At 43.2% G+C, this 13,511-nt stretch overlaps 1 protein-coding gene across 1 annotated transcript in view; it reads left to right on the top strand.

The window, feature by feature from the left end:
- The window catches only part of TEX26 (testis expressed 26), a 31,430-nt gene that overhangs the window by 8,745 nt on the left and 9,174 nt on the right, over positions 1-13,511 (top strand). The window contains exons 3-4 of the mRNA XM_053903558.1: positions 1,612-1,777; positions 7,723-7,879. Of these exons, the coding sequence (XP_053759533.1) occupies positions 1,612-1,777; positions 7,723-7,879 (323 nt within the window). The remainder of the gene's footprint in view (positions 1-1,611; positions 1,778-7,722; positions 7,880-13,511) is intronic.

Raw genomic sequence — 13,511 nt, 5'->3', positions numbered from 1 at the left:
TGGGTAGCGACGCGGGTTTGCTTTCAGGCAGAGACACGTTAAGGAAGATTACACTGGGAGATGGAGATCTGAACATCAACTCCTTTCAAGCCGATTGTGCTGTGTTGCCTTTGGAAAATCGTCATGTGCCTTTGATTACTTCAGTTTGATTTAGGACCACAGTCCTACCTGAGCCCACACATCTGAATAACAAGTAAACTGGTTCATCATCCAGATGTATCCCACTTCCCAGATGTTTGGTTTCTTATAGATAGTACCTGAATCTAACCCAGTCTTCTTTTTTTAAAAAGCCAATATGAAACATTTTAGACGTACACAAAAGAACATACAACGAATCCCCAGCCAGTATCCAGCTACAATAATCAATACCCAGACAATACCTTCCACCCCGCCTTCCCACTGGATAATGTTGAAGCAAATTCCAGGCATTCTATCATTTTAATTCTAAGTATTATTCTTATGTATCTCCAAAAGATAAGGACTCTTTAAAAGTATGCTACGATATAGGGGCGCCGGGGTGGGTCAGTCAGTTAACTATCTGACTTCGGCTCAGGTCATGATCTCATGGTCCATGAGTTCGAGCCCCGCGTTGGGCTCTGTGCTGACAGCTCGGAGCCTGGAGTCTGCTTCAGATTCTGTGTCTCCCTCTCTCTCTGCCCCTCCCCCGCTTTCTCTCTCTCTCTCAAAAATAAAATAAAACATTACAAAATAATAATAAAATCATATGCTACAATACCATTGTGTCGGCTAAAAAGTAATTCCTTAATATCAAATGGCCAATCAGCAATCAAATTTCCCCCTGATGTCTCACAATTAAGAAAAAAATAACAAGTTGGTTAGAAATTAAATTCAAAGAAGTTCTACACATTGCATTTGGTTATTATGTTTTTTGCCTCGTTTAATCTATAGGTTCCCTTTCTTTTTTTTTTTCTGAGAATTTCATTTTTTTCCCCTGAGAATGCTGGATTTTTCTGATTTCATCTCCACTGTGTTATTTAAAATATTCCTCTTTTTATGCATTTCCTATAATCTAACATGCCAAAGACTTCATCTAATTCAAGCTGGGTATTTCGGCAAAAATATTTAATAGGTGTTGTGTATGTCCATCTAGGGAACATGATAGCTGGTGGACCCTCTTCTTGAACTGTGAGTACAAATGCTGATCGTTGCCTGGATGCTTGGTTTCCTTACAGCCTTGCAGACCAGTGATGGCCTGTTCTTACCTACCTTCCTTTTATTAACCAGAAGGAATACATGCATAGAGAGAAACATTTCTTCAACAAGTATTTGATTACATTGAAGTGCTATTTATACAGGACAGTACCTAGCTCTTTAAGAAGTATTTTTAATTAAAAAAATTAATGAATTTCAGATTGTTGTTCTTTTAAATTCCATTTTAGGCCTCCAGTACTTTTGTGAAGAGCCGTCCTAAGATATGGGATTGTTTCCTTTCAAGGGAATCTGGAAATTAAATTCTTTCTGGCATCAAGTCTTGCTTGAGCCAATCTTTAAAAAGAAAAAAATGTAATAAGGAAAATTATTTGACCTGTGTGTTGCTGTGTGATTTGGCATTTAATCCCTTATTCTGATTTTCGCTATCTTTTCTTGTAGTCGAAAGGGTATCAGAAGACTAGTATATACCTATTCACTTAGTGACCCTATTCCCAATCAGACACAGTACAACGATGAGTATGTTTGGAAATCATATTCTAAAGAAGACTGGATCAAAACCGGGACTTCAAGAGGAGTCAGGAGCCAAATATCTCGCCCCAGTCAAGTAAGATGATATCTACATATCTGTTGAATTTAATGCTGTATCAGTACTCCATAAGAACAAGAGTTTGAATATTTCCAAAGATCCTCATCTACAGTTATGGTCCTTCTTATACTATTTTTTCCCCCACCTTCTCTCATTTATAACTACTTCTCCCTTATCTCTCCAAGTTTTCAAAACATTTTTTAAAATTTAGGGATGTCTGGGTGGCTTAGTTGGTTGAGCGTCTGACTTTAGCTCAGGTCATGATCTTACTGTTCATGAGTTTGAGCCCCACGTCAGGCTCTGTGCTGACAGCTCAGAGCCTGGAGCCTGCTTCAGACCCTGTGTCTTCCTCCCTTTCTGCCCCTCTACTTCTTGCACTCTGTTTCTTTCTGTCTCTCAAAGATGAATAAACCTCGAAAAAAAATTGTTTTAATTAAAAAAAAATTTTTTTTTAATTGAAACGAAATTCACAGGGCATAACATTAACTATGTAAAAATGAACAATTCATTGACAATTAATACATTCATAATGTTCTGCAACTACCACCTTTATCTTATTCCAAAACATTTTCATCATCTCAAAAGGAAACCCCCTACCCTTTAAGAAATTGATTCCTGGGGTTCCTGGGTGGCTAGGTCGGTTAAGCGTCTGGTTCTTGATTTCGGGTCAGGTCATGATCTTACAGTTTGTGAGATCAAGCCCTGTTATCTGACTCTGCGCTGGCAGTCTGGAGCCTGCTTGGGATTCTCTCTGCCCCCCATCTCTCTCTCTCTCTCTGCCCCTCTCCTGCTTGTGCTCTTTCTCTCTCTTAAAATACATAAACATTAAAAACAAATAAAATTACTTCCTGTTTCCCTCTTCCCTAGCCTCTGGTAAGTAACAATCTACTTTCTATCTCTGTGGATGATGTATTCTGGATACTTTTTATTGGGAATCAGAGAACACGTGACCTTTACACATCTGGCTTCTTCATTTCGTGTAATGCTTTCAAGGTTCATCCGCATTGTAGCATCTATCGGTACTTCATTCCTTTTTATGGTTCCCTTTTATGGTTGAATAGTATTCTATTGTATGTGTATCCCACAGTTTCTTCATTCATTTAGCCATTGCTGGACATTGGGCTGTTTCCACCTTTTGCCTATTGTCAATAGTGCTATCAACTGGCACTCGCAAACATTTGTGTTCAGTATTATGCGTCCTCAAACTGCCAGATCTTTTGTCATTTGTTTACTCTACCTAGAATCCCTTCTCCTGTCCACCAAGGACATTCATACATTCACCAAGGCTCAGCTTAAAGAGAGCTATCTCTAATTCCCTTCTCCTATAGGTGGAAGTAACTGACCCTCCCTCTGTCTCCTGGGCACTGGGTACCCTTCTCCCACCATAAAAGGCACTGCTCAGTTGTAGTAAAGAGTTTCATTTATTTGGATGCCCCCCGGAATGGTACCCACCGGGATGTATTCATTAGGTAATAAGGTGGTGGAAAGGGTAGGATTTGATGACTAAAAGAATATAAATGGCAAGGAAGGGGAAAGAATGAAGGATGATGTTTCTGGTTTTGAGTTGCATGGCTGAGTGGACACTCCTGCTGTTTACTGAGCAGGCATGGGTGAGGACCAGGTTGGGTGGGAAAGGGCATAGGGGAAATGTGAACTCAGCTGAAGACACGTTGGTTGAAAATATGTCCAACAGGCAGTTGAATATCTCGGTCTGGAGTTTGTGTGGAAGAGGTGAGCTATAGATGTCGACTTGGGAGTCATCAGGACATACACACATATCCCATTTAACACCCCATTGCCTCCTGGAACCCATTCATTATAATGAATTTACCTCTTAAATATTTGCCTTAAGATTTTAAAATTAATGTAAAGCAGTTACAATATTATACTGTGTATGTATACATATATACACACACAAAGCATTTGTTTTCTTTAGGTGTTATTGAAGGCTCCCAGCCAATGAGAGCTAGAGCGGTAGGTGGTCCTGGGCACTCGTAGCCAATGAGCAGTAGCGGGGGCCACTGCCCTGTACGCTTTCAACCAATGAGGTTTCACACCGGGCGTAGCCCCTCCAGCCATCAAGGCTCTTCCAATCGACCTGAATGAGGGTGTGCTGCATTATTTACTCTGCCGAGGCCTCTCTATCTGCCATTTGTTTGTTTCTGTTGAACAGTTACGACTGTGGCTCAGGACCTGAACTAGGATGAGACTGGCCAGGTGCTCCCTCTCTGCCAACAGAGAGGATCTGCCGCAAAGTGAAAATACAGACTGGTGGGTTGGAGCTCCTTCAAGGAAACCGTGGTGGGAAACAGGGGCCTGATGATATATTGGCAGCAATTGTGACGCATCCGGGTGTGGGCAGTCAGGCAGAACACGGGCTGGAGGTGGGTCAGGGCTTGTCTAGTGATCACAGGACCCTGCAGCCGTTTCCGTCGGCTGGCCCCTTTTGCGGTCAAGGCTTGCATGTGTATAGTGATGCCTCAGAGTGACTAGTATTACGAGGATGTACATGTGGACCATAAAGATACCTCCGGCTGATGAAGCCCTGGGGAATCCCCAGGTTTGAGGTGCAGGTCAAAGAAAGAAGCCGTAAATGGAGACCAAGGAGCAGCCCCAGAGGAAAGCCTGAAAGAGGTGGTATCATAAATGCCTGGGAAAGAGATACAAAAGAGATCCATCACCGTGTAAATTATCTCTGCTATCTATGGAGTGTCCCACCGGAGGTCAAGGGTGACTGCAGTTCCCATTCAGGATATTGGAAAAAACCAGTTTACCTGGGTTTAGCAATGACCGGCAGGGCAAAGACCTCAGGCAGTGGATGGTTATATGTGCCACCTTTTATTCATTCATTTAAGAAACGAATATTTCCCGAGTGCCTCATATGTCAGGCACTCTTCCAGGTCTGGGATGTAGCAGTGAAGAAAATGAGAAAAAAAACCCTGTCTTCACGGAGCTTGCACTTTAGTAGGGGGAGACGGACAGCTGATGATAAATATAACACTCAGGCAAACTGTAATGCACCATAAAAGTTTAGAAAGTGATAATTCTATGGGGAAAAAAATTGGTCAGGGTAAGGCGGATCCAGAGTGGAGTGGTGGGGGAAGGGTTTGCAATGTTAAGTGGGGGTAATTTAGGGAGGTGTCATTTAGATGGTGACAGGCGAATTGAGATTTGAGGGAGGTGAGAGAAAAAGTCATGCCGAAATCTCGGGTGAGAACCTCTCACCCTTTCAAAGGCAAAGCCTTGAGGCCGGAGCGTGGCTGATGTTTCAGGAATTGCAAGGCAATCCAGGCAGCTGGAGAGAAGAAGGAAGTGAGGACAGAAAACAAAGGGGAGGTGCGTTGGAAGGAGGTGAGGGGTAGGTGTGTGAGGGGGGCGTTGTAAATTGTGTAGAGTCCTATAGGCCATTGCAGAGTATAACTATTACTCTGAAATAAGGAGGAGCCACTGCTGAGTTTTGAGAAGAGGGGGTCACATGATTATGCTTTAACAGGTCGCCCTGGCCAAGAGTAGACTATAAGAGCGTAAAGGTGGAAGCCAAGATACTGGCTAAGAGGCTACTGCAATAATCCAGGAGATAAACGATGATGGCTCAGACTAGGGTGTTATGTGTGATTGGAAGAACTGGTCTGCTTCTAAATATATTTCATAGGTAAATAAGTTTCCTGATGCAAAGAATGTGGGGTGGGAAGCAAAGAGATGCGCCAAGAATGACTCCAGGGATTTAGATTGAAACAGTGGCAAGGATAGAGTGGCCATTAACTGAAAGGTAGAATATTCAAGACTCAGGGGGACGCTCAGGGGTTCGGTTGTGGGAATGTGAAATTAGAAGTGTCCTAGCAAGCTTCCAACTGGAGATCGACAGAAGAAGGACGTTGGGCCGTAGGGATCTGTGTTGAGGGAGAGGGTCTAAGCCAAAGATAAATGGGAGTCATCCTATGTATTTGAAACAAATGAGACTGGATGAGATGATCAAGCTAGAAAAGACAAGAGGTTCAAGGACTGAGTCTTGGGGCATTTCACTAACAAGCGGTCAGTGGAAGAAGCAGCAAAATGGACTGAGAAGGGGCAGTCAGTTGTGAAGGAGAAAGCCCAACAGAGCGTGTTGTGCTGAAAACCAAGTGAAGAAAATGAAGGAAAAAGGACCGATCACTGTCAAGGTCAAGGAAGTCGAGGATAGACTTGGCCGTTGGCGTGCATGGAATGGAGTTCATGGGTTGCCTTGACAGGAGTAGTTGTGGTTAGAAGAATGCTTGATCAGTGTGAGACAGAGGGCTCCTGGGAGAACTGGCCGAGTCCAGATCTGGGGTGGGAAATGTGCAAGATGAGTCTGGAACTACATAGAAAGAAAAAGAAAAAAAAAAAGACTAGAGCTATATCAAAATTAAAGAGGTGCCCACAGGCTCAAAGGTAATTTGAGCTTCAATAAGGATAACATATGCAATAGATTGAGACACCTCAAATATGCTCAAATCTGTGAGTTCTGTTAAAAAAAAAATGGGACCACTTTCAGAGGATGATAAGAAACCAATTCATTATCTTAGAAACTGATGGAAGGAAAATGATCAAGCTCCCACCCCCGCTCCCCCCCTGGTAAACTAAACGGTAGATGAGGGAAAATGTCTCTTTATAAACATATTCTAGCTTACACATGATAAAGAACTGATAGACTATCACCCCCTTTCATCCATTAATCTAGGCATTGAGCATCAACAGCTGGTAACCTCACACAAAGAGAAACAACTATATGTTGTAATCTTCCTTGTCACATACCACTTGCAGTCTTGTCAGAGGGATCTATCCTGAGAGGAGGTCAGTCTCTGCCAATTGTAGGAAATACAGGGAACAGAGGAACTTGCTAAACTACACAATGAGTATGCATTCAACAAAATCCAGAGCGTGGGAACCTCTCCACATCCAATGGCTTGGTTTCTTCAATAGATTATAAGGGAAAGAAGGGGATGGAGAGGGACCCTGAAGATTAAAAGACACGTAAAAGACAAATTCGGGGCGGTCAATGTATGTAACTATTTTGGGGGGTTTCCTGGAAGGGAAATTGGGAAATATCTAAGTAACTAGAGGGGAAGTAGAGTGAAGGGGGCGTTTTTTTTTTTTTGTTTGTTTGTTTTTTTTTGGGACAGAGAGAGACAGAGCATGAATGGGGGAGGGTCATAGAGAGAGGGAGACACAGAATCGGAAACAGGCTCCAGGCTCCGAGCCATCAGCCCAGAGCCTGACGCGGGGCTCGAACTCACGGACCGCGAGATCGTGACCTGGCTGAAGTCGGACGCTTAACCGACTGCGCCACCCAGGCGCCCCGGGGGGGCATTTTTAAGATAAGAGAAATGAAGGCAAGCTTGGACAGCCATATCCCCAAAGAGAGGGAGAAATGGAAGTTGCAAGAGACAAGTGAGAATGGGGGGGGGGGAGGGGGGGGTCACGTGCCAGAGTAGGCTAAACACAGTGGTCTCCCATCACAGCGTAATGAGTGCAGATGTGGTGACGTGCCAGGCGGTGTTTGGAGGTTCTCATCAGATGGCTTCAGTTTTCTCAAGGAAATAGGAAGCAAAGTCGTGAGAGTGGGTAGATGGAAAGAGGTGCTGGAGGCTTCAAGTTTCATAATCGTAAAATCTCTTTGGGGGTAAAGAGGAGAGAGCGCCTGCCCTCCCCCTCTTACAGGCTGCTTCTGAGAACTCTGCATGGGAGGCAGGGTGTCTCTTGAAGCCTGAGACTGTCTGCTCCTTGGGCATTTAAAGCCAGGTCAAGAACTCACGTGGGTCTTCTTCTCTGGTCTCAGCTGGAGATTTCTGGTTGGAGGCACACTCTTTGGACTCGGCACACACTGCAGTGTGGTAAGTGGGTGTAGAGGACCCAGAAGAATATGTACCCACAAACACACATAATCTTCATTTCATTAGGTGAACCTATATCGATTTCCTTGAAAATTGTGTTTGTATTAATAGGATTTCTTTCTCTGGACGTTGCCTCAGGGCCAATCAACAGCATCAATAAAGAGCCACCTCCCTTGGAAAATCGCTGCTACAAAGGAAGAGGTTAGGAAGGCGATAGCAAATCAGTTTATTTCTAGTACTAGAAGAGACTTTGTGGACACAGCAAAAGGTAAACATGTTCATTTTCTCTCTGCTCATATGTTGTGCCCTGGAGTTGCAGTGGGGAACAGCATAGATGCAGTCTCTTTCCTTAAGGAACTCACAATACAGACACAGAAAGAGGCAATTTAGCAAACAAAAGGTCACATATGAAAAGGTGTATCATACGGGAAATTCTGGGTGCCGTGGGTGCAGACAGTGGGACATCTAGCCTGAAGTTGGGAAGGGGAAGCCAGGAAAGGCTTTCTGGGCCTGGAAAACGAGGATGAAACAGCCCTGCAAAGATGAAGAGGTCAAGTTCAACATGCCATTTCCAATTATTGCTATTTTGAAAAAAAAACTTTTATTAAACTAATGCATGTGTACATCTAAATCAAATAGTAACCTAATGGCTTATTACAAAGTAATAGCAGTTCTTTGACCCTACTCCCCATTGGTGATCAATTCAATCCTTTCAGTGGTTCTTATGTGATACTCCATATTTTAAAATAATATGCATATACCTTTATCTTTGGTTCATCAATTTTAGACATTGTTGTTGACTTCCTGTTATAGTGGTTGAGGATTTGGCTCTCCTGTAACTCTTTCTCACTCCCCTTCCATCCATTCTCTCTATAATTATATTACAAATTCTTGTTTGATTCAATTGCTAATGTTTATATTGTGATACTGATATGATATATTATGATTATGTAAACATTCATTGCTGAGCTACGTGGTATTTTATAATTGTTTCCTTTCCTTTTTGTTTTCTTTTTTTTTTTTTTTTTACCAGAGTTAATAATTGACTTTTTATTCATATGATTAGTTTTCTATGGGCCTGTCACTAATTTTTGCCAAATTCTTTATCACATACGTTTCAAGACTTTTTTCCAAACACAGTTTCAAACACTCTATCACTTCTGTTTTTCCCAGAGATCTTCTGCTTGACACCCTTCATCATTCTCTTCTAAACCAGACTGGCTGTTCTGTAGCTTTGCTGCCCCACCTTGCACTGCGACTTCCTTTCTCATCATTCTAGGAATGACTTTGGCCTCTGCCTGCATTGAATCTTGTTTCCTCTTCCTCTTTCTTATCCCTTCTCCCTAGTTTTGCCAAAGGACATCTTTCAGTACGTTCCTAAGAAAGAGTGCACGGGAGGAAGTTTTTTGAGTGCATTCTGCCCTATTTGGAAATGTCCTTTTTAATTCCTTAAACTTGTCTGATAGTTTGGCTGGATATAAAATTTTAGGTTGATAATCATTTTCCCTCAGAAAGCATTCCTCCAAATATCTTCTAGCATCCAGGATTTCTTTGTACAAGACTGATGCCATTTTGATTCCTGACCCTCTCATATATATTTTTTTTCCCGGCAGCTCTTAAGATCTTTTCTTTATTCCTGACATTATGAATTTCACAACTGTATGCATTAGTGAGAATCTTTTGTCATTGATTATATTGGACAATTAGGGGCCCTAGAAGCTAGAGTCATGTCCTTCAATTCTGGACATTGTTTCCTGCATGTCCCTTCCCACATTTCTCCCATCTCTTTTCTCTGTTCTCTTCTTGAACTCCTATTAGTTGGACTGATCCTCCAATTTTCTCATCTTTTCTCTCCTAATATCTTTCTCTTTGTATTTTTGTTTTGCTAACTTGAAAATTTCTTTAGCTTTTAATCTAGCTCTTCTATTGGATTTTTATTAATTTACTAGCTTTCTTCCTCCCTTTGATTTTTTATTTGAATAGTAAAATTAATAAGTTTTATTTACTGCAATATATAGACCTCTGATTATTATGGTCTATTATGGTCTGATTATTATGATTATTTTTTAAAACAGCATTCTGTTCTTGTTTTATATATGTAGTAATTCTCTTATAAATTTTAGGATGTTTATGATACACTTAATTTTCAACATTTTCGTCTATTCCTTGCATTGTCTCTATTTTCTGAGTGTTTTAATGGTCTAATGAAAATTTGGTTTTCTGTTCATACTTACAAGAGGGCAGAGGCAGATTTACTATGATGCTAATAAAACTTCTTTTAATTCTTTGGACTCTCTTTTTAAGTGAGTGTAGGCAAAACCTTAATCTCTAAGGTTCACAAAACCTACAAGGGAGACACACAAATCTGACTGCAAACTACATACAGAGATGGGGCTTATTAGCTGGTACTTGATTTAGGTGGTTAGGTGATAAGCTCTCTTTCTGTTGGGAAACCCCCAAATACCCATATTTATAGGTCAGTTTCTCCAAAGAGAGAAACCCTTGGCTGTTGGCCTTCTGAGAGCAGGATTGGGGAGGAAACTGGGATCTTCCTGCTTCCCATGCAACACTTACTGAGCCCTTCTTTTTCCTGTTCATCTCACTACCCCACCTTCTACTGTGCCTCATGTCCTGGAATCTCCTGAGCTTCTCTCATTCAGTTTTACACCTAATAAATTTCTGGTTAGGAAAGGATCACCAAATGACTGCATGAGGTTAAGAAGATTGTGCAGGAACTCAACCATGCTGTATACAAGCTTTCACCCAAGCTGCTTGTTTTCAGCCTGAGCCTCAGTACCTGCCTTACCCTGTTCCTGTTACAGAAGCCTATTGGGGGTCTACAATGTGGATTAGCTCACTGATTTGTTATTCCTTTCGGCAACCACTTAGTTTTAGCTTCCTCTATTTTGCTAATTCAGTTGCCACATCTGTATTTGGTCTCCAGCTTCTAAAAATGTGGTAACCTCTAATCTACTATCATTCTGGTGAAGTTTGGGGAGGGAGGAGTCCAGTATGATATATGATAATTTTTATGAATCTAAATTGGATCATATTATTCCACTGCTTTATTTCACTGGCTTTGCATTGTATTTTGTTTTGATTTTGTTTTTGAGAGAGAGAGAGAGAGAGAGGGCACAAGTGAGTGAGGGGCAGAGAGAGAGAGAGACAGGGAGAGAGAGAAAGAGAGAAACAGGACTCACCTGAAGTGGGGCTCATGTTCACGGGAAGTGGGCTTGTGTTCACCCAAAGTGGGGCTCGTGTTCACCCAAAGCAGGGCTGGAGCTCATGAGAAGTGGGGCATGAGTTCACTTGATGTGGGACTTGAACTCCCATCCAAGTACTAACCAGGCCCGACCCTGCTTAGCTTCCGAGATCAGACGAGATCGGGCGCGTTCAGGGTGGTAGGGACTTGAACTCATGAACCGTGAGATCATGACCTGCGCTGAAGTCAGATGCTTAACCCACTGAGCCACCCAGGCTCCCTGCATTGCACTTGGAATGAAATCCAAGTTTCAGTTCCTTCTCTTTGCTCACAAGGTCCTGCAAGACTGCCATAGCCCTTGCTTACCTCCTCACTGTTCCTCCTCCCTCCATCCCCTTGTTCATCAGGCTCCAGCCACATGGGCCTTTTTAAAATTCCTATAGGATACCGTTTCCCCCTACCCCCAACCTTCAACCAGTGCACAGGCTGTCCCCTTTGCCTTCATTGTTCTTCTCCCAGCTCTTTCTGTGATTTTACTGTGTCATTCTGTAGACTCCAGAATGTCCCCTTGCCTGTGAGACCTTTCCTTACTGTTTTAGCTGAAGAGGTGTGCCACCATCTCATTTGTTGCCTTCTAGCACCTGGCATTTTGCAGTCATTTGTTTACTGATTCTTGTTTTTTGTTGTTTTTGCTTTATTCTTTCTTCCACTATTCGGCAGGTGCCCCAAAGGCCTTTATTCACTCAGAATCTAGCACGGTCGGTATAGTCTAGTCTGGGTATGGGAGGTGCTCTGTAAATATTTGTGGAATGATGGAAAACATATACGGGAAGTACACTTTTTGAAATTAGATGAGTATAGAATCAAAAGACCTCCCTACTTCAGGTAAATATTAAGGGTGATGGGAAAAGATTTGAAATGTCAGCCTTCTTAAAAGATGTCTTCGAGCTTCTAAGCAAAGGCCTTTCTGCATGTACAAATTACCATCTCCCTATGTGTAGATAAATACCCAAGACCTGCCAAGAGTCTCTCCTAAATCTCTTAGCTCCGTCTGTTCCTCTTCCTCCCCAAAGCCACGGCCGCCCGTGTCTCCCCCTTGGATGACCTCTAATCCAGCTCTCTTTTCCAGTTTTGTCGCTTCCGATCCATCACCAGGACCATCACCATAGTTTCCAGATGTGCGAATTGATGTCACCTTCCAGCTGAAAACCTTTCAGTGACTCCCCAGTGTCCTCAGGGGACACTAAGCTACATGCCTTAAATGCGAGGCTGTACAATCTGGTCCCTACCTGCCACGCCAGCATGCTCCCTCACCAGCCCCCACACTCTCCCCGAGACCATCTGCCTTCCTTCCTCCAGACCCACCGCGCCCCAGGCGGCCTTGTGCCTTGAGCACACACTGCCCCCCTCCCGTGGGCCACCAGCCGCTCCCTTTTTGAAGCCTATGTCTGTCCATAAATGAAGTCCAAAGACAGGCTTCGTGTCTCTCCTGGGAGTCTTCTCTGATCCCCCACGTTTGGATTGCTGGCCTTCCCATATGTTTTTATAGATCTTATTCTTATCTTTTCCACATTATTTATCACCCAATATTGTCATTCTCTCTTTTTTGTTCTGTTTCTCTGGTATTTGAAGCTTCTAAAGCACAGGGGCCATGTCTTATCTTTGTATCTTCATCATTGTATTAAGGCCAACGAGTGAGAAGCAGGAAAAGGTGCTTGTTTACACATTGAGGCCTGGGGAACTTGGCTTCGATGAATTAGAACAGCAGACAGAGACAGCAGAACTGGTTCTTGCTTGGCTGTAGATGATGCGCATGGTCCCAGTGGTTTTGAACAGTCCTTGCTGTAGATGCACATTTGACTGGGACTTTCTGCAAGTGCCATGCTAATCTTAAATGGGCCAGTTTCTCTCCTTGGGCTATAGGTACACTAGTGTGGCGTCAACTGTTCTCAAGTGAAAAAGAAAGAGTGGGAGCTGAGCTCCTGAGGAGCAGGGATGGCTCCCCGCGAGGAGTCCAGGGCTTGGAAGTGTGGTTACCATTGGGTCACGTTAGCTCTGAGTCATGGTTATCCCGTCAGGGCAAACTTCAGTTCCACTACGGGGACTTCAGGCATAAGTTGGGTCCCTTGGGATCAAGAACTTCTCTTCTTGATGATACTGAAGGAACTCATTAACTGAAATTTTGTGAAGACAATAAAAGCGTGCGTTGAGAAGAACGAGGTCGATTACTGTGATAATGGCTAAGGATCAATGAAGAGTAAGACTTAATCTTTATCTTCAAAGGAACGCAGACTAAGTCTAGGCTCTAACTTTGTCTTTTCTGGGTCTTCACGTCCAATTGCTCCACTACGCTTCTTGATCCTGGTCTACACGGACCAGCCCCTCAAAACCCTTCACAACCTGGTTTCTAACTTACCTCTCCTGATTCACCCTCAGCTACTCCCTGCCCTGCATACCTCACACTCTTGCCAGCGAGATCATACTTAATGAACACAGTGCACAACTTTTGCTGCCCTGTTGACCCATCACCGAAGCACATCCTTTGCTGTGTCTGCCATTTAACTCTTGTCTTCCTTCCCTTCCCCTAACAGAGCTCATTATGCCCTCTCTGGGCTTCTATAGCACCCGTTGAAGGCTCTGAGTCAGTGATTCTTAAGCCTAGGGGAAGCTTGTTTACAATGTAAGTGCCTGGGGCCCC

The sequence above is a fragment of the Panthera pardus genome, unplaced genomic scaffold (genome assembly GCF_024362965.1).
Source record: "Panthera pardus isolate Hobbes unplaced genomic scaffold, ASM2436296v1 HiC_scaffold_1, whole genome shotgun sequence".
Lineage (NCBI taxonomy): Eukaryota > Metazoa > Chordata > Mammalia > Carnivora > Felidae > Panthera > Panthera pardus.
This window is presented reverse-complemented; position numbering and strand designations above follow the sequence as displayed.